The sequence below is a fragment of the Herpailurus yagouaroundi genome, unplaced genomic scaffold (assembly GCF_014898765.1).
Source record: "Herpailurus yagouaroundi ecotype Mexico unplaced genomic scaffold, PumYag 196, whole genome shotgun sequence".
Lineage (NCBI taxonomy): Eukaryota > Metazoa > Chordata > Mammalia > Carnivora > Felidae > Herpailurus > Herpailurus yagouaroundi.
The window spans coordinates 2791829-2812617 of record NW_024412427.1 but is presented as its reverse complement, the minus strand read 5'-3'; the positions used below and the strand labels follow the sequence as shown (position 1 = coordinate 2812617).

The 20789-nt window shown below is 51.8% G+C and overlaps 1 protein-coding gene across 5 annotated transcripts in view; it reads left to right on the top strand.

The window, feature by feature from the left end:
• Positions 1 to 20569, top strand: part of HNF4A (hepatocyte nuclear factor 4 alpha) — a 35821-nt gene extending 15252 nt beyond the window's left edge. For 2 of the 5 annotated variants that reach the window (XM_040446988.1, XM_040446984.1), the window contains exons 4-10: positions 5068 to 5174; positions 5891 to 6046; positions 9379 to 9466; positions 10615 to 10770; positions 13363 to 13629; positions 16143 to 16295; positions 17387 to 20569. In XM_040446988.1, coding sequence (XP_040302922.1) covers positions 5068 to 5174; positions 5891 to 6046; positions 9379 to 9466; positions 10615 to 10770; positions 13363 to 13629; positions 16143 to 16295; positions 17387 to 17529 — 1070 coding nt within the window. In that variant the 3' untranslated portion in view covers positions 17530 to 20569. The remainder of the gene's footprint in view (positions 1 to 5067; positions 5175 to 5890; positions 6047 to 9378; positions 9467 to 10614; positions 10771 to 13362; positions 13630 to 16142; positions 16296 to 17386) is intronic. The other 3 variants (XM_040446987.1, XM_040446986.1, XM_040446985.1) reach the window with 3 other exon arrangements.
• Positions 20570 to 20789: the final 220 nt, after the last annotated feature.

Below are 20789 nucleotides of genomic sequence, written 5' to 3'. Positions count from 1 at the left end.
GTCATTTACAACTGCGGCCACACTTTATGACTCGGCGACAGGCTCCAGGGTGAATGGCTAATGGCTGAGAGGAGGGAGGGCCTGGCAATCTGACCACAGGGAGGGGCTGGGCTTGGTCTTGAGAAAGATTGGAAGAGATAAACTCGCACTCTGGGGTGCTCAGGTTCCCAGCCGTCACCACCCGTACCTGCCTCACCGCCACGGGAAGCCCATTTGGGCGTTTTCTCTTAATATACTATTTCGAACAGGAAGAGAGCAGAGAATGACATTACACACGTCCACGTATCCACCGTGCAGACTCAGCAAATGTGGACAGCGTGGGGTGGGAGGTGGGGGCTTTCTTCCTGAGCTTCCGGTCCCAGGGACAGGTGCACCCGTTCCTTAGTTTTCAGTGTTGAGTATCAGGTGGCCCAAAGTTTTCATGTTTTGGGGAATGGGAACGAGGTGTCAGACTTGACCTGGGTGGAGGCAGAGGGGAAGACCAGAGCATGTTTATTAAGGTCTTTCCAGGCCTCCTGCCACCAGCAGATGCCAGTCACTGGGCTGGGCTTTTCCACGAGTGATGACGTGGCACCCTAGGTGGCCGGGGAATTGTCATTCCCCCTCTTCCTGGAGGAGGGAACCGAGGCCCAGAGTGGTTCAGCAACTTGCCTAAGGCCACACAGCTTGTCAGTGCAAGATCCGAGGTTTGCACCCAGTGCTCCAGACTAGAGTTCAGTGCTGTCTCGTGGTCCCTCAACGCTGCTTCCTTTATGACCTCCAGGCCTCAGGAACATTTAAAATGTTGGCAGCCTGAGCTCAGGAAGCAAAAATCCTTTAACTTCTTCATCTCCTTCTCCCCTCCTTTCCCCTTCCCCAGCTCGGGCACCAGACCTTCACCCCTAGCCTGCAGCCGTGTGGCACACCCAGCCCCCCGTCCGGTCCTGTATGACACCCCCCGACACACCGCACCCCAGGGCAGGAAGCTGGGACCAGCCTGCCCAAGCCGACTTCGCCCAAGTGAAGGGAGGGCACCCCTCCCCGTCTCTGCCTCGGAGCCCCTGTTCTCCCCGACCCCTCCCTAGGACATATTTCTGCATGCCACCCCTGAGGGGACTTGCTCATGAGTCCTGTTAGGGAGTTGGGCCTGCTGACCCCTATGAAGCAGTGGGTGGTCCCCAAGGTCCCCTCCTATTGCCAACTCCACCATGGTAGCTCCCAGATCTGGGAGGGGTCGGGGACTCTCAGATGGGGAGGGCCTTTTTCAAAGGTCGACACCCCCCACCCCTACCCAGTTCTCAGTGAGGTCGAGTCTCTCTCCTCCGAGTTGGGTACCACATTGTGGAATGAGGAATGTGAGAGGCGGGACTGTGGCATGTGGATGAGCGGCTGGAGGCAAGGACAAGCCTGAGAACTGCAGTCTAGGGGCCTCGTGGTCTATGGTTCTCACAGCCGGTGGTTTTACTCCCCAACAGCCTAAGGTTTCAAGTTCGAGAGCGTGGATGTCTCATGGTAAAGTTTCAGGCCTTATGACAGGCAGGCAGCAGAAGGATCGACAGCCTTCCTGGGCCGTATGTGGCCTGGTGCCTGCATGTGTTCAGTCTTCATATGTGTCTCTTGCTAAACCTCCAGAGGCGTTGGCATGGGTGTCACTCCAGGGGCATTCCTTCTGGACTCTGGTTTTCCCATCCATAAGGTGAGGAAGGTGATAATGGTGCCTTCCAGCTCTGTGAGTCCAGCTACACACTCACTGATGTACCACTCCCCATGGGGACATGTGTGTTTGTTCCCTGGTCCTCCCCTTGAGCTGCCAAGGAGACAGCAGACCCGTGTCCTGGCTCCTGGAAGGGGAAGGGGAGTTCCAGGCCGTTCTGCCTTGGCGTAACCTTGAAAATAGCCAGTGCTTTATGGCTCAGGGAAGGCAGCTTTACGCCAGGAGGATGGGAAGATTGGCTGATGGCAGGTGAGTGTCGGCCTGTAGATGTTGATGCTTATTTGTACGCCTTGGTCAACCGGAAGATCATGATGCATGCAGTAGCTTGGTTGCTTCGAGACTAGGCCAGGGCAGAAAAGTAGTCAGTTGCTGTCACCGTCAAGCTCTGGGAAGAAAGAGGATTACCAGGTCTACCCAAGTCTGCTAGTCCCAACACCCCTCGTCAGCCTGCTGGGAAGTCCTCAAAGCCAAGAGAGATTCTCAGTGGAAGCCTCCGTGATCCAGAGACTTGGGACAAGTTTTCATTTCTCTTCTTTGATGGCCTTAGGATTCAGGAATTGAAACCCAAAAGTGGTCCCTGATGACAGGAAAGCATTTGCTGCAAACACAGGATTTACGGACCGGCCAGGCGTATGCAAGGGTGTCAAATCTACCCCCTCCCTACTTTACAGACGGGGAAATTCAAGCCAGACAGGTGACATGATTGGGTGGGGTCAGGACTAGAACTTGGGCTCCCCTGAGCTAGGCAGACACCAAGCTCCCTGGATGGACATTGGGAGGCTCAGCCTGGAGGCATCTTCTCTGGTCTAGGTTCCTGAAACTTCCTCTTGACCACAGGGAAGGGCTCCAAATCCCACAGGCCTGTGAGTCTTGGCCAGAGGTTATTCCATGGTGGCCAGAAGTGGGTTCCCTTGAAGGGTCGAAGACTCTGGGGAGAAAGCTGGGGGTCAGTGGGCCCAACAGCAGGTCTTGAATTCTCTCCTATAACCTGAGACAACACCTACCTGGGTCTTGACTGGCAGACCCGGGACAAATACCCAGCTCCTGGACGGAAGCCCACTCAGGAAGCTGGGCCAAGGGTGGGTGCAGCAGGTACAGGTTGGTGGTGGGCCGGGGCGGTCTGATGGGTCTTTCCTCAGAACCCCAGCCCAGCCCCCCATGGGCCCCGTCCAGGGGTTCTCTGGGAAGACAGGCTCATCCTCCTCTCTGCCTCTGGCCGGGTCGGTTAATATTCAATAGAAGTTACATTAGGTCCCCGACCCTGCTAATACTGAGCAAACATTTGGAAAACATCATTCCGTGACTGAGCTCTCGCTGGGCACTGATAACACCGGCTAACCTTGAGGAGCCCAATCCGCAGCTGCTGACAGCGGCCCTTTTATTGGGCCCGCCTCCACTCGGCGCCCTGGTGGGTGCGGGCGCTGGCAGCCATGGGAGGGGTGTCGGCGGCGGGCAGGGCCACCACGTGTGCAGGGGAGCAGTCCCAGGCTCCGGTCCTCTCCCGGGAGGTGGGTCGCAGGAGAGATTTCTTACCTGGGACATCGGTCATACCCCACCCACTCCGGGGTTCCATTCAGACTCTTTGATTTTCATTCTCCGACTTCAAGACTGTGTGAAATCGAGAGGAAGCTGGATGGCTGCAATGTGGGGGTCCCGCGGAGAGAGAGGGCATCGGGCCCAACTGGGAACCAGAACTTGTTGCATTCACCTGACAAACACGTACTGAGCACCCACTCAGTGCCAAGCTGCGTTCTAGTCACTGGGGCTACGGCAGCGAACAGGACCATAGTGCTAGCGTTCTGGAGCTTTCCTTCCCATTGAGGGACAGAGAGTAAAGAATGAACAAAGGATTCTACAATAAGGGCCCCAAAGAAAAGTGAAGCATTGTAAATAAAGGGCAGAGCATGAGGGAGGGATGCCACGTCGGGCAGGGTGGTCAGAGAGGGTGTCTCTGGGAAGGTGACATTGGCACGGAACCAGGAGAGAAGTCAAGAGGCTAAGCTGGGGGGTGGGGTCAGAATCCTTGGCAGAGGTGCTGAGCGAGAGCAGGTGGAGTGGGACCCGAGAAGAGGGGCCACGGTAGGGGTTGTGGCTTCACTCCGCGTGGGCTGGGGAGTCACTGGTTTTGAGCAGTGGGGGATTGTGACTGAGTTCAGTGTTAGCGGATCCCCTCGTCTTCTGCGAGGTGCCCAGACGGTCAAGGCGAGGCCAAAAGCAAAGAGACCAGGGAGGACAGCCTGAGCTGCTCGAGGGAAGACATAGCAGGGTCCAGACCGGAGCAGGGGGTGGTGGTGGGGGGGGCATGCGTGGACTCTGTGGGGATTCTGGACAGCATGTGGGCGTGAGCAGAGGCGGCCTGTGAAATAAAGAGAGGACTCCCAGGCTGGGAGAGGAAGAATAAACTAGCCTATTCCTGACGTGGGCAAGACTGAAGAGGAGTGGGTCTGGGAGGGAAAAAGTTTAGAGATGGGGAAACCGAGGCCCCAAGAGAGGACTTGATTTCTACCAGCACACAGAGTAAGTGGCAAATTCCAGACAGCCACCCAGGTCTCCGGCCGCCTCGTGCTCCTTCCTGCCAGCTTCAGCAAAGCCTCGTTCCACAGTGAGGCCTCTTGGACTCTAGGGGACGGCCAGGGCAACAAAAGGTCCATCTTAAATCTTAGGCCGGGACTGACACGGATGGGGATGTGCAGGGAGGTGTGGGGGCCCCCGTAGGTGGAGGCCCAGATCTCTGAGTTCCTGGAGGAGAGTGCACCGGTGGGACGGGAGGGGCCCAGGGCTGCTTCTTGCTGTCTCTGAGGTTAGCCTGGAGCACGTGCCAGGCAGGCGGGGGCCTCCAGATCCCCTTTTCCAGGCCTTCCGTCTCCGTGTTCAGGAACCCCTGGGCCATCTCTGTGTCACCCAGAGGCATTTTTTGCTTATTTTACCCACTTTCATCTGGGAAAAAAGGGACCCTTCTCCAAAACAGAGCTTAAACATCTGTCATCTAGACAGATCCCCTCTTCAATACTCAAGACCCATCTTAAACCCTCTCCAAGGCATCACTGTGTTGCATCCGTCCAGGGACGGGTGGATCACTCCCTCAGCACCCCATTGTGTTGGGGGCAGTTCTGGTGCTTCGAAGTTTCTCCCACGTGCTGGGTTGGAATGCATCTCTCCTCATTCCCACACGCTGAGCCGGGCTCTGCCCCCTGGACGCTCCCTCCTATTCCCACCTCCAACCGTGTTTCCTTTACTCCAGTTCAGCCCTGCAGTATCTCCTGCTGGGTCGAGCTCTCTCCCCTCACGCCTCACCCGCTCCTCAGCAGTCAGGGGACCACCCTCCCCTCCACCCCATCCCTGGCCTCCCTCTCATCGCTCTCTCCTCCTCCCAGCTGTGCAAAATGAGCGGGACCGGATCAGCACTCGCCGATCAAGCTACGAGGACAGCAGCCTGCCCTCCATCAATGCATTGTTGCAGGCCGAGGTCCTGTCCCAGCAGGTACTGGGACGACCCTCTACCCACCTGGGGATCCCCCACACCAAGGAGGGGTCTCACCTTCACCCCTGTCCTCTCCAGCCAGGTCCTGAAACAACAGCTAGAAGGGTCCTGGGATATCACAGAAGGGAAACCGAGTCCAGTGTCACACAGCCAGTTGAGTAGCAAAGGCAGAACTCAAACTCGGGTCTGGCACACTGTGGCACTTTCTAGTCCGTCCCTTTGCATGCATGCGTTCTGCAGGCCAAACAGAGTTTACTGTCATGAGGGCCTGAGATCACCTGAGCCCTAAGAGAACAGATTAGTGCACAAGCAGACAGATTAGCAAACTGGGGCTCAGCCTGTCCCCTGCTCTGTGACCTTGGGCAAGTCACAACACCTCTCTGGGCTGGTTTCTTTACCCATCAGATGAGGATGATGATTTTTGCCCTGCTTCTCCTGTAGGGCCGAGAGTCTCCTTGGGGTTCTAAGAAGCTGACATTGGGAATTGGGCAGCAGGTGAAGGCCCAGGGGAAGCCCTCCTCCCTCATAGCTGACTTCTTCAGCATCCTTTCTGCTCTCCACCTGCCTCTGAGCTTCCTCCGGAGCCTAGAAGGCATCTGTAGTCCATCTCCCCTTTTGCAGACCTGGAAACTATCTGGGGGGAGGGTGCTCTGTGCAGAGGACAGAGACTGTAGGAGGGCTTGGCCATCCTCAGCATTTTCCTTCTCTTCTCCCAGATCACCTCCCCCGTCTCCGGGATCAACGGAGACATTCGGGCGAAAAAGATCGCCAGCATCGCAGATGTGTGTGAGTCCATGAAGGAGCAGTTGCTGGTGCTCGTTGAGTGGGCCAAGTACATTCCTGCTTTCTGCGAGCTCCCTCTGGATGACCAGGTGAGAGGAGACATGGTCTGTGGGCAGTGGGGGCACTGGGCAGGTAGATCCTGCTGGCCCACCTGGGATATAGCCTTGGACTGGTTTGATTTTATTTAACAAAACACACATGGTGCTTGTGTGTGTCTCGAGCTGTTTAAATCACTATACAAATATTAACTCATTTAATCTATCCAACAGCCCTATGAGATAGGTACTATTATCATCCCCATCTTACAGGTGATGAAACTGGGGCACAGAGAGCTTAAGTAACCTGCTCAAGGTCACACAGCTAGTACCCAGCACAGCTGGGATTAGAACACTGTGCATGCAAGTGTGCTTTGGCGGTCAAGCTCCAAAGTCCAGGCTTCTAGCCACTGCACTCCTGCAGGAGACAGGTCTCCTGGGGACATGTTGACAGGGCCCCAGAGCCAGGGATCAGGAGATTTGAGCTTGAGCCCTGGCTCTAAGACTGGTGCTTTGTGTGATCTTGGGCAAATTGCTTCCTCTCTCTGAGCCTCAGTTTTCTTATCTGTAAAGTGGGAATTATAATATCTGCTTCATAAAAAATTAAAGACATCACTATTTGAAATGATCATGTAACGGAGCACCTCCATTGTGCCCAGGCCGCAGCTGGCCTCCCTAAGTGTCACTTTGTTGTATCCCACCAAGATGGTTTCACTCAGCATTTTATTTCCCACGTACATTCTTTGGAATACCGAAAAGGTCCCAGGGGGGCATGGGTACATTTCTGAGGACAGGTGAGTTTCAGAGATATTGCAAATGATGGCTCCTGACTAGGCACCCCCTAGGCCTCTGCAGACACTTTCTGGGAAAGGGTTGCTAGACTGGGTCACCTTCTCAGCTGGGAGGGAGCTCAGGGGCGCCAGCGGACAGCGCCCCAGACCTCAGCTCCTGGTGCATTTGCTTCTCTGGTGTGCACATTTGCACAAAACATTGGCAATGTATGTTAGTCTATTAAAGTTTCTGAGAAGTGAACTTTGTGAAACTGAACTTTGTGAAACTGAACTTTGTGAAACCCAGGGCTTCTCAAACTCCCCTGACCCCCAGACTCTCCTGGAGCACCTATTTGTATGCTAGGGTCGACACACTGTGGAAACACTGGTGTGGCTGGTCCTCACCTTCACACTGGGACCTGGATCGGATGCTCTGTCCCATAGATCCCTCCCCACTTTGGGAAGGATAACAGGCCAGGGATCTTGGCCGAGTTGTCCCTGCCTTTACCCCTGTTCCTTATGTGCTGGCCCTGGTCTCCTCTGCTGGAGAGTCTATATTAATGTTTAATCCCTTCTGCTCCTTCCCAGGGGCTCAGCAGGGCAATAAGACACCCCCAAGCTGAGCAATTGTTAACCTCAATTTCCCACCCAAACCTCCCTGGCTGGGGCTCAGAGCATTCTTAGAGAGCAGTGATGGGTGGCCAGCAACGCAGGACAATCATTAACATCCCCGCACCCCCTGCCTGCCCACCCCCAGAATAGCTGCCATGTCAGGAGGGCTCCCAGCTCCCCGTTCATGGTGTATAAGGAGCCCATCTTGCCCAAGATAGTTGGGACACACGTGGGAGAGTTGGGGGACACTGTCCTCCAAAGGACACCCCAAATCTGTCAACATTGCTCCAGGAGCCACTTTCCAAGTTTGTTTGCGTCTTCATTTGTTTTGGGCACCAATCCATTGAAACCCAGGAGGCTGGGTAGCACTGAATACAGGGGCTAAGGTCTAGAGAGGGAAAGCGGTCTGCCCCAGGTCGCAGAGCAAGGCAGCCACAGGGCTGGGATCTGACTGCAGGTCTCTTGCCCCCTCGGTTTGAGAGTCACTGGGGTCGGTGGCCAAAGCCCTCCACAGCACCTCGAGAATGGGAGGTGCTTGATAACAAGCATCCTTGGCCTCCTTTGTCCTGGTCGTAGAACGTGGACTCACCTGCAGGCCTCTTGACCATTCTCCTCTTTTCTTGTCACCCTCATAAGGTGTGATCATGGGAGAATAGATGAAGAAGAGCTGGTGGCTGCCCAGGAGGGGCTGGATCTAGAAAGGAAGTTAACTAATTTGCTCATTCATTCATTCATTCATTCATCCCTTCACCCATTCCTTCCTTTCTTCTTTCAAATAAATATTTATTGACGGTTTATTGTGTGCCAGCTGCCTTCCATGCCCTAGACAATTTCGCCTCCTTAGAATTTCTCTGCCCTCCCCACCCAGTGTAGCCCCTCTTGTCCCATATCTCTTTATCACGTGACTCTCACCTCCCTCCATCTGTCTTGTCCTTCCTTCCTAAGAAGTGTCTGTCGCTCAGTAGGCACTCAACATTTGATAAATGAGAGAAGGAACAATCAAAACATTTTTGCGTCCTAGTTTAGCCTGCTAAAAAAGTCTCCAAAATTCCCCAATCCAACCTTGCAGACAAGATCGTTGAGGTGACCGGCCTGTGACTATCTTCACCAGTTGCCGTTTTTCCCATCCTCTGGGCCTGACATAAACACCAAAGCAGATGGTTCGGAAAGGACTGCCAGTGTCCTCCTGGCCGGGCCCCTGCCTCGGACTTCAGTCTTCCAGAGCTGCTTTGTCTTCTCTGCAGGGAAGGAATATGTCAAGCCCATCCCCCGCCAAGGACCAGTGCTCATGCCTTTGCTTTGGGAACCAACACCCATGTCCAAATGCTTGGAACTCACTCTCAGAATCCTAGAATCTTACAATGTCAAGTGAGCAGGTACCCTGGAGATCTTCCAGAGTAGGGATTTCCCAGACACAACTGCACATCAGAATCACTGGGGAGCTTGTTAAATACAGATCCTTGGGCCCACTTTTACAGACTCAGAATCTCTGGGAGTAGAGCCTAAGAATCTGCATGTTACAAAATACTCTTCATAATCTTCCGTAGCTGGTCCACGGGTAGGAGTTCGGGACCTACGGTTTTAGAACTTCCTGGCTCATAGACCCTCTTGAGGGTCTAATGAAACTCTGCTGCAAAAACAAAAACAAAAACACCCAGAATGTTGTTAAGTTTCATCAGGCACAGAAACAAGGCCCAGAGGGAAGAGGCAGCTTGCCCAAGGCCACAGCAGTTCAAAGATAAAGTTAGCATCTGGCCTCCTAGCTCTGAGTGCATGTCCTTTTCCCTTCCAGGTTCCTGTTGAACCTTTTCCAGGTTTTCTCCATTGTGGGAGGAAGGCGACAGCTTTCTGAAGCCCTTTTATTGTAGTTCAGGCAGGTAAAGGCAAGGGAAGCATTAAGCCAGCTTTCCCAGGGTCACTGAGTTGGCTAGGAGCAACTTTCCAGGGGGTGCAGACAGCTTTTCAGGAGTACCACGGCCAGACACCATCCCTTTTCTCTTCCAGGTGGCCCTGCTCAGAGCCCACGCCGGTGAGCACCTGCTGCTTGGAGCCACCAAGCGATCCATGGTGTTCAAGGACGTTCTGCTTCTAGGTAAGCAGGCTGCCTGCCCCAGCCAGGGCTCTGCGGAGGGCATGCCCAGTATGGAATGTACCCGGGCACAGGAGACTTCCAAGGTGGCATGCAGGGGCAAGGGAGAAAGATCAAGAGTAGCCTCTTCCCAGGGCACCTGGGTGGCTCAGTCGGTTAAGCGTTTGACTCTTGATCTTGGCTCAGGTCATGATCTCAAGGTTTGTGAGATTGAGCCCCATGTCAGGCTCTGCACTGACAGTGTGGAGCCTTGCTTGGGATTCTCTCTCTTCCACCCTTTCTGCCCCTCCCCTGCTTGCTTGGTCTCGTTTTCTCTCTCTCTCTCTCTCTCTCTCTCTCTCAAAATAAATAAGTAAACGTTAAAAAAAAAAAAAAGGAATAGACTTTTCCCAGTGTTCCCATCTGGATCCTCTACTCAGATGCAAGAAGTGTGGACACCAGGCAAGGAAGGCCTCCAAGGTTAAAGTTAGAGCACAGTAGGGGTTATCCCTGGAATTGCCCTTGCACTCTGAGTGCTTTCTGGAGCAGGGGCAAGACGCAGCCAGGAATGGCACAAACCTTGGCCTATGTCACGTCTGCTCCCATGGCGTGTTTATTTATTATTTTAGATGCTCGTATAGATCACACTATGGGTCAGATCCTAGTCTTAACTCTTTACAAACACTACTCCTTTAATACAACGGCCCTAGGAGGTAGGCTCTGTTATTTATCCCCATTTTGCAGATGAAAAAACTGAAGCACAGAAAGTAATTTATCCAAATATATACGGTTAGCTAGTGGTGGAACTGGATTTCAACCCCAGGCAGTCTAGTTCTAGAATCTGGTCCCTTAACCTTGATGTGTTGTTGCCTCCTAAGTGGCCCTTGAATGTCACTACTCTTATGGGTCATGTCAGAGAATGGAGCACGGGTGATGTGAAAGGCTCCTAGAAAGCCAGGCTCCAGGCCCAGTCTGATGACTTCAAGCAACTCATTCCTTTCATCTGGGCCTCCATTTCTTCATCTGTGAAATGGGCATGATAATCCCCATGGGGCCTTCTCCCATGGGCACCAGTTGCATTGCAGCTGCAAAGGACAGGGCCTATGCAAAGCTGGGGAGAAGGGTACACCCAAGGGGGTGTCCTGATCCCCTTTCCTTCCCAACCCACCCAGGCAATGACTACATCGTCCCTCGGCACTGCCCGGAGCTGGCAGAGATGAGCCGGGTGTCCGTGCGCATCCTCGACGAGCTGGTGCTGCCCTTCCAGGAGCTGCAGATAGATGACAATGAGTATGCCTGCCTCAAAGCCATCATCTTCTTTGACCCAGGTGCAGTCCGCCCCTCCCTCCGCCCCCGATGCTCCAGACCCTCTGTCACACTTCTCCTGTGGTGTGCCCTACATTCACAGCCTCCCTCTGCAGGACAACAACTGGGAGAGGCTGTTTGCATTCGCTGTTTCCCAGACGAGGAAAACCAGGTTCAGAGAGCTGATGTGCCTTGACAAGGCACATGGGCTCCAGGGGCTTGGTTCTGTCCTTTTTCTCCTTTCCCTTCTGTCCCCTCCTCCCTTCCTCCTCTCCCTACCTCCTCCCTTCCTTCTTTTCTTTCCTTTCATCTTTTCTCTTTCCCTGAAACGTTTTTACCAAAATAATATCTGCACACATTTAAATTCAAACAGTCCCCCCACTCCACATTCCCTGCTAAAGCCTCCTTCCCGGGGAGCATCATTTCTGATTCTTTTAACGGTTTCTTCTGGCTCTAAATAAAATGCTAAGCCTTCTCCTTCTTGATGTAGCTGTTTCCGATCGCAGTTGCCCTCCTACACTCGTGGAGGATCTCACTGTTCCCTTTCGCCATTCCGTCTTCTCTCTCCCATCTTCTTCCTATATTTTCAGGGCTAGTTTGGTGTCTGCTGATTATGTTTACAATGTTGTTGGCTCTCCTCTCCCCATCCCATCTACTGACTTTCCACCTGCATTTTTACAGAATGTCCTTATAGTTATGTCTTTGTGCGAAGCCTGATTTCATTTTACCATATCAAGATGCCTGGACTTCAAAGGCTTGCTTGCTAACTTACCTCCTTACATGTTAGAGGGGACCCACCATGTGCCCAGGCATTGCCCACTGCCCTTAGTGCTAGACCCCACCAACATGGAGATCACCTCCGGTAATAACGGTAACGAAGAGAAAGATGACCACAGTTTCTGGAATGCTCACTAAGGCACCATTCTAAAGACTTGATGTGGATTATGCCACTTCTTGCTTGCAACATGGTACCTCTGAGGTAGGAATTGTTATTATCTCCGTTTTGCAGATAAGGAAACTGAGGCACAGGGAGATTGGCTAATTTGCCCAAGGTTACACAACCAGGAGATGGCAGAGCTTGGATTTGAACTTCAGACTATCTAGCACTCAAACCTATATTCTTACCTACTGCACACTCTTCCCCATTTCTTGAAGGGTAAGACTTCTGGTTCTAGTTTCCTTGAGCACCTGGCCCAGGCTTATCCTCTGCAGTGCTCAGCACAGAGCTGGACAGGTAGTAATTGCTCAATAAGATGGAATTATTGATGCTGAGTCAGGGTTAGCAACCTGGCTTGGAGGACCAGGTGACCTAGTATAGGGCCTGGCATGTAGGTGATGCTCCATAAATGTTTGTTGACTGAATGAAGGAATGCACAAATATGGCTCAGTGGAGTGAGCCCTGGAATGGAAATGTGAGTGAAATTCTCTATCTGCAACTTACTTTTGCATTAAAGAGGTGATAAATGCATTACCTCCATAAAGGTTGAATTTAACTCTTGGACAACCATTTGAATCCCCTTCTAGGTTAAGGATCTAGAATTTATCCATTGATTTTTTTTTTCATTCATTCATCCTTCCATCCATCTACCCATCCCTTGATCGAGTTACCTATTCAACAAATATTGACCATGCATGGTACTAGGTACTGGGTTTAAAATGACAAACAAGGGGCTCCTGGGTGGCTCAGTCAGTTAAGTGTCTGACTTCTGCTCAGGTCATGATCTCACGGTTTGTGAGTTCAAGCCCCACATTGGGCTCTGTGCTGTCAATGTGGAGCCTGCTTCAGACCTCTGTCTGCCTTGTTCTCTGTCCGTCCCCTGCCTTACACACACACACACACACTCTCTCTCTCTCTCTCTCTCTCTCTCTCTCTCTCTCTCAAAAATGAATAAGCATTTAAAAAATTTAAAACAACAAACAAGACATGCCTGCCCACCCAGAGCTCATAGTCTGGTGGAAGAGAAAGTTACATCCCGTGTGGCCACTAGCAACAGAAAAGCCGCAGAAATCTGGGATATGATGGACACTCATAAAGCAGGCTTGGGAGGGTGGAATGGAGAAGGCTTCCTGGAGGAGATGGAACCTAAGCTGAGACCCCAGGATGACACAGGCAAGGGAGCAGGGAAACAGGGAGACTCTTCTAAGGCAGCGGGAGTAGCATGAGCTGAGGTCTGGTCAGTGGGACCTCAATGCTGATCAGGAGCCCCAAGTCCCCATCATGGATCTACCAACAATTGGATGTATGACCTGGGCCAAGTCCTTTCCCTGCTCTCTGCCTCATTTCCCCATGTGTAATGAGGAGGTTGCTTGGTGCCCTCGTGGGTAAGTTCTTGAAGTCCTACTCCTCCCACCCCCACCCCCATCTCCTCATTCTGCATCTCAGGAAATGTGACAGAAATGCTTTTCTGCCTGCGTCCAGGAAGCTACAGATGTGCTAGTATACCCTGGTTCCTGAGGACCCCAAATCCTAGCACGCCTGAGGACTCCCTAAGTGACCTTGGGCCTCAAGACCCGCTCTCAGGGCCCCAGGAGTCAGGGGAGAGCTGGATCCCAGCTCCCCAGAGGCTCCGACTGGGCCCCCGTGCCCTCCCTCACCTGTGCCCTCCCCGTTGCAGACGCCAAGGGGCTGAGCGACCCGGGCAAGATCAAGCGGCTGCGCTCCCAGGTGCAGGTGAGCCTGGAGGACTACATCAACGACCGCCAATACGACTCGCGTGGCCGCTTTGGCGAGCTGTTGCTACTGCTGCCCACCCTGCAGAGCATCACCTGGCAGATGATCGAGCAGATCCAGTTCATCAAGCTCTTCGGCATGGCCAAGATCGACAACCTGCTGCAGGAGATGCTGCTGGGAGGTCCGTGCCAGGCCCAGGAGGGGCTGAGAGGTGGGCGGGGCCCCCTGGCAAAAGATAAGCTTCATACCTAGGCCCCACCTCTCAGCTCCGTCACCTCCTCCCTCTGTGGCCTTGGCCAGATCCCTTAACCTACCTAAGCCTCAGTTTCCTCATCAGAAAAATGGGACCAACGGTCCATTTATTCAGGCACTGGGAACCTAGTGTGTGCCAGTCACGGTTGTAAGTGCTGGAGATTCAGCAGAGAACAAGAGCTCTGCCCTTCTGGAGGTTGCGTGTGAGTGCATGTGTGTGTGTGTGTGTGTGTGTGTGTGTGTGTGTGTGCGTGCATAAGGGCTCATGGAAACTGACAATAACCAAAGGATAGCTAGAGATTTTGAAATAAGCAGGTAATATGATAGAGTGTAACTGGAAAGGGGTCTATTTTGGTAGGTTGTCCAACAGAGACAGACTTCTCTGAAGTGGGACTTTTGAGCTAAAACCCGATGGATGAAAGGAAATAGAACATTTAAAAGCCAAAAGAAAAGCATTCCCGGCGGAAGTAACTCATGCAAAAGCCCTGAGGCAGGAGAGGTTCGTGTGTTCGAGAAAGAAGGATAAGGTCATGAGATGAAAACTGATATGGGCAGACACCAAATCGGCAACATGCGGTCTTGTAGGTCACGGTCAGAAATTTGGATTTCATTTTCATTGCAGAGGAGTGAACGTCAGACTACTCTTTTTAGCAAACTACTCTGGTTGCTAGGTAGAAAGTAAATTCCAGGGGTGGCACAGTGGAGGCAGGAGACCCCTAACCATTACTTGTCTCCAGGCCGGAGTAGGACAGTGAAAGCTGGGACGAAGGCATGACTGGAAGAACGCACAGGATTTGCTGATTGACCCGATGTGGGAAGCGAGGGAAGGGAAGAAACAAAGATGAAACCCACATGTTTGCTTTGAGTGACAGGGGCGCTCATGGAATAACTTAACTGAGATGAGGAAGCCAGGGGAAAAGCAGGTTGAGGCTGGGATGGTAGCAGCAGTGAGAGACGAGCCAAGACACTGTTTAGACTTCAACAAAGCTGGAGATGACTGTAGATATCCAAGGGGAATTATCAGGAGGAAGTTGCATGTTTGATTGAGTCTGTTGCTCAAGCACAAGTGCAAAGCTCTGGAGGGAAGACAGCTTCGTGGTGCTCCAGCAGTTAGGGGCCATGGTGATAGATACTGAAAAGTGGGCATCAGTGAATTGACAGATTTAGCCAGGTTGAAGAGTTTTTGCAGTGATGGTACAAGATGAAGTGGGCTGGGAGGCTAGGAAGCAGGATCTGAGTGAGGGTGCTTGAACTCAGGATTTTGGAAGTGATGTGGTTACTAGTGATGGCTTGGCCAAGGACCACCTGGGCCTATATTTGGGACTGGATCATTCTTTTTTGTGGGGGCTGTCGTGTACCCTGTTCGGCCACATCCCTGGCCTCGCTACCCATGAGATGCCAGTAGCACTCCTCAGCAGCACAGCCAAAAACATCTTCAGATATTATCAAATGTCCCCTGAGGGCCCCAGATCTCCCCCAGCTGAGAACTACTGTCAGATGATAACTCATTTCATTTTCACTTTGACCCTGTGAATTATGGATCGAGTGTCATCGAGATCCGGGTCAGGACAGGGGCGCCTGACCGACTTGGTCGGCAGAGCCTATGACTCTTGATCTTGGAGTTGTGATCTTGAGCCCCATGTTGGGTGTAGAGATCACTTAAAAATAAAATCTTAAAAAAAAAATAGGATCAAGATGGAGCTTGTGCTCTGTTGGGAGATAACAGGGCCCTGTAATCTCATCTCTGGGTCCTGTAATCTCATCTGGTTGTAGAATGGGACAATAATGATAATGATATCCACCTTATAGGACTGTGATGAGGGTTAAATTATTTTAAACATGAAAAGTGCTGTGAAACAGTACCTGGCACATATTAGATGCTCAATAATTGATAGCTATCATGGAAACAGTATACTTTAGAGGTCTCTTGCAAGCCCTAAAATCCCACCATTGTCACACCAGTGACCACAGCCATTACCAAACCAACCTATACCTTATATGGTATTATAAGAGCAAAAGCATAGAAATAGGGAAGTACAGGGAACACTCAGGTGCCATAAGTAGGTTTGGCTGAAGCAGAGGCTATCGGGGGGACAAGGCTAAAGGTGAGTTGGCACCAAATTCTTGAAGGATTTGCATGCCAAGGAGATTTGAGGGCCATTGGTTAAATCTCTTATCTTAATAGTCAATCAATACACTATTCATTATAATATTTTGATCTCACAGCTTCCTTACACGCTCCTTCTTTCTTTCAACCTCTGTTCTCTTGGTTTGTTGGGTCTTCTCAGTACCCTCATGAAACCTATGGATAGGAGTGGTAAGCCCCAGCTTACTAATCCAGAAATAGGTAGCCAACAGGCAATGTCAGTATTGAATGAACAGGTTTATTGGCCATACCTGAAGATGTACCTCAAGGACCATGGTCTTTATCTCAGACTCTCCATCCTGATTGAGTCCCCTCTTTACCTGCAGGGTCCTCCAGTGATGCACCTCATGCCCATCATCCCCTGCACCCTCACCTGATGCAGGAACACATGGGCACGAACGTCATTGTTGCCAACACAATGCCCTCTCACCTCAGCAATGGACAGATGTGTGAGTGGCCCCGACCCAGGGGGCAGGCAGGTGGGCAACTTGAGCTCTACCCAGCAAGGGATGGGGTTGGGGGCCCAAGGGGGGAGCCAGGAGAAGGATGGGTCTAGAAGATGGGAACTGGCATACAGCAGGTCTCTGTGCTCCGGGGTAAGGCGTGAGGAGTGAGACTGGCCTTTTTTTAAGGCTGTTTTTTTCAGTGAGGTCCTTTACTCAGCAAGGTAATTAATAGCCTTTATTGAATGAAGCTGTCCTTGGGATGAGGGATCCATTGGATGAATATGTCCATTGGGGCAAGAATTCCATTAGGTGATGTTGCCCATCAGGTAAAATTGTTCTTTGAAGTAAGACTGCCCAGTAGGTAAGACTAGCCATTATATAATTAGATGAGACTACTCCTTGGGTGGGGATGTCCACTGGGGGCCGTATATACATATATTTCATTCTGAGGTGAAATCTCAGAAGTGTGAGTTTGTCACTGGACAAAGTTTTTCAAAAAGTAAGATTATCATTGTGATGAGGAGGTCGTCCGCTAAAATAAGATTGCATTTCATTGAGATTGTTCTTTGGGAAAGTTGTCCATTGAATAAAGTTGGCCAAGTGGGTCATGGTCAAAGTTAACTTCCAAATGTGTGACGCTGTGAGGCCAATTAGTTTCCATTATCCATCTACCTAAATATCAAAGAAATAGTATTTTTTGAGCCAGTTGGCCAGACCCTTGGGTCTCATCAACTGTTATCCCTTCTCTCCAAGAAAGGATATTACTGTCACATGTCCCATTGTCCTCAAACAAAGTCAGACTTGGGCCCTGGTCTGGGAGAAGCAGCCCAGATCTCCATGTTAAATGGTGGAGGAGATGGGTGTTGGTAGGACCTAGGCAAAAGGCTCTGACCACACCTGGCCCATCTGCAGCCTCCCAGACTCACCATACTTAGACTTCGTGATCTGGAACTCAGAAGGTTTGAATTTTAAGAGACCTTAGAGATTATCTAGTTTAATTCTCTCATTTTATAGAAGAGGGAACTATGTCTCAGAGTGGGGGAAGAACCTACTCAGGAGTCTTCATTTATTCCCTAAAGGGCTGGAATTCTCAGCAGCCCCTGTCTGTCTCTCTGTCCTTCCAGCCACCCCTGAGACTCCACAGCCCTCACCACCAGGTGGCTCAGCGTCTGAGCCCTACAAGCTCCTGCCAGGAGCGATCGCCACGATTGTCAAGCCCCCCTCCGCCATCCCCCAGCCGACCATCACCAAGCAGGAAGTCATCTAGCAAGCCGCTGGGGGTCGGGGGCTCTGCCGGCCCCCCAGCCCCCTCAGAGAGCCCCGGTGGTCACTTGTTCACAGTGAAGGAAGCCGTGACAACAAGGCCAGTCTCAGGGCAGCAATGGAAAGGGCGAAGGGCCCAAGAACTTGGGCTGCGGGCCACATCCCATTGCTACCCTCCACCCCCTGCTCTGGATGATGGGGCTTTGACTTGGGGAGACCCCAGCTGGAAAATCCTCTGTTGCCTTGGACAACTCTTCTCTTGCCAAAGCCACTGCCTTCCCCTTCATCATACCTAACCCCAACTTCTTCACCCCCAAAGGACAACTCTCTGGAGATGACATGGGACCTTGCTTGGACATAGCTAGCTCCCTTTCCCCTCAGACTGGTACTTCTCTCCAAGTACTGTCCTAGTGCCCAGACACAAAACCCTTCAAGGCTGGGTCAGATCGGGGTCTCTGATCCCTCCCTGTCTTGCTGCCCCTGCCTGCAACGCTCCTCTCCACTTGCCACCGTCACCCACCTCAGCCATGCTAATTTCTCCACAGCCACCTCTCCAGAGGCTGAAGAAGACTTGCAGACAACCACCCAGTCATCCCAAGAGCATTTCTAAAGCACTAGCTGGGCTAGGCACAGTGTAGGAGACTGTTGAGAAGGAAGACACTGTTCCGCCTGTAACCCATGGCTCTTCCCTTCTTTGGGACTTGGGTGGGTATGGGGGTGATGCTCCCTACAGGCTGTCAACACCGAGAGGACAATCCAAGGTGGGCAACTGCAACAGGAACTTGGAGGGACTAGGGTGGTCGGAGAAAGCACCAAGAAAGGGGAAGACTGCATTAGGCCTTTAAGGAAGGGCTGGATTTCAGCTAGTGGAGCAGGTGAGACACAACATTCCAAAGTAGGGCAAACAGTCTGGGTGAGGACTCAGGTCAGAAGAAGGGCGTGGGGGGAAGGCAATGAAAAGACTGAGCTGTCTGGAGGAGGCTGGGGGCCTTGAACCCCAGACTGAGGCACTGAGACGTGGGCTCCTCGGCCATGACTAGCTGGGAGGATGTGCGGCGGGTCGGGAGGGAGCGGGCAGGCCAGATGGGGGCTGGTGATGCATGTGATGCAGGTGAGAGGGAAGACACCTGGAGACGGCGGTGAAGATGGATGGGTGCACGTGGCTCAGAAGGGTGTCAGGAATTGCCCCCCCAGGGCCCGTCTCAGACTCTGCCTCATTCCTGGCGCTGTGTTAAGTGCAGCACATGCATCGTCTCTTTCATTGTTACCGAAGATGAAATTGAGATCTAAGTGGTTAAGTGACTTTTCTGGAACCCACAGTTAGTAAATGGCTGAGTCAGGATTTGATCCTGTATCTTCCTGGATCAAAACAGGAGCTCTTGACCACGGTGACTAAAAGGGCCCTTCTGTCCTCCCCATGATCCAGTTTGAGGGGCTTCCTGCCCCTGTCGCCAGCCTCAGAAGCCAAAGTCTTATTCTTCCCAGGGGCCCCACCAATGCCCAGGACTAAGATTGGCTTGGAGCTACACTAATATCTAATCAGGGTCCAGCATCCTGTTTGCTGATGAAAAGGAGAAGTTATAATTGTTGGACTCCTTTTCTCTCCTCACTCCCCAAGTCCAGGGCGGGGTGTCAGGGGTCTGGCTCTTGGGAGATGGGCCAATATGGCCTGGCCATCTGGGAGCAGGATGGTTTGGGGGTGGTTCAAGGGAGGGATGAGAAGGCCTGGGTTTGATCACATTTGAGAAACATTAAGCCCCAAGATGGAACAGTCAGCATGTCATGTGGAATTTTGGAGGCTTTGGGAAAATTCTGCAAAATGCCACTAAGCCAGTGGGAATGAAAGAGATGGGTCCTGTGGCTGGCACTGTGCTTAGGTAGGAGAGTGAACAGTTAGACTGGCTACCTACCCCCACCCCAGGCTGACCCTTCTGAGTGGATATGGGGACAGGACTCCAGTGCCCCCAGATTCCACCATTGGTGATGGCTCCTTTTTGTGAAAGAGGCATGAGGGGTTCGAGGGCAATATGTCCAAGGGAAACCTCTACATCACCAGTGGTCCCAGGAGCAGCCTACCCAAGCCACCAAGCCAAGTCCCTGGTGCCAGAGAGACTGCTCCCTACTCAGAGCTCTCAAATCTTCCCCAGCCCCTCTCTCTCTCTGGGTCCTCAGAAATTCCAGCCAGGGAGCTCAGACTCATCTGGGACAAGGTGAGGAAGCTGGAACTATTCTGTCATTGCGGTCATTCCCACTCTTTGCTCCTCTGCCCCCCAAAGTTGCTCGGGCCTCTGTCATAGGAGTGAATCGAGTTAAGAGTTTTCCACAGGATGGAGTTGGAGTAGCAGTGGCTTTTAATAGTAGCAAAATCTTCTGGGTCAGGGGTTCAGTCCTTAGCCCCAATTAACCCTGCCAGCAGGAGAAATCCATTCCATTTAAATAATTTTACTGTAACGTGGGAAGCACAAAACAAAGAGCAGTTTGCTTTTCTGATTCTGAGGACATGGCATTGGAAAATCCCTCTCTCTCTCTCTCTCTCCTCTCTCTCTCTCTGTCCCCCCCTCTCCCTCTCTCCCTCTTCTTCTCTCTCTGCCACTTGAGTTCTGGTCCTAAACAATGAAATCTGAAGGACTAAATAAACAAGGGTTGGGAGGGCAAGCATGGACCCTGCAGTTCCTCCCCTGAGACAGCCTCTTCTCCAGGCAGCTCTCAGAAGCTTCCAGAATCTGCATGACTCCCCGCAGAGTAGACAGAGGAGAGGGTGGGAAATGGACGCTCCTAGATTTTTGTGATGACCAAGCCAATTGCTTTTGCCAAATTGTTCTGTGATTTGCCCTGATTGGGATGAATTGTGAAATTCACATCAAGCAATACTGGAAGCGGGCTGCTTCCTGTGGGTGTGAATGCCACCAGCCCCTGTGCTGACACCTGAGCCCCTGTCACTCTGCCGCCCAATGGGGCAGAGAAGCAAAAAAACATTTCTTACTCTTGTGTGTTTTAACAAAAGTTTATAAAGCAAAATAAATGGCGCATATGTTTTCTAAGTCCTTGGATGGGTGTCCTTTCTACCTTTTCGGGTGTTAGAAATAAGGATGAGAATAGTCAGAGAGTTCTTTATGATATGCAAAATGTTTTTAAATATATTAGTGCTTTTTTTTACATTATTGATTTTTAATCTCACATCAAGAGATAAGCAAGTTAGCATTGTCAACAATAGCCAAACTATGGAGAGAGCCTAAATGTCCAACAACCAATGAATGGATAAAG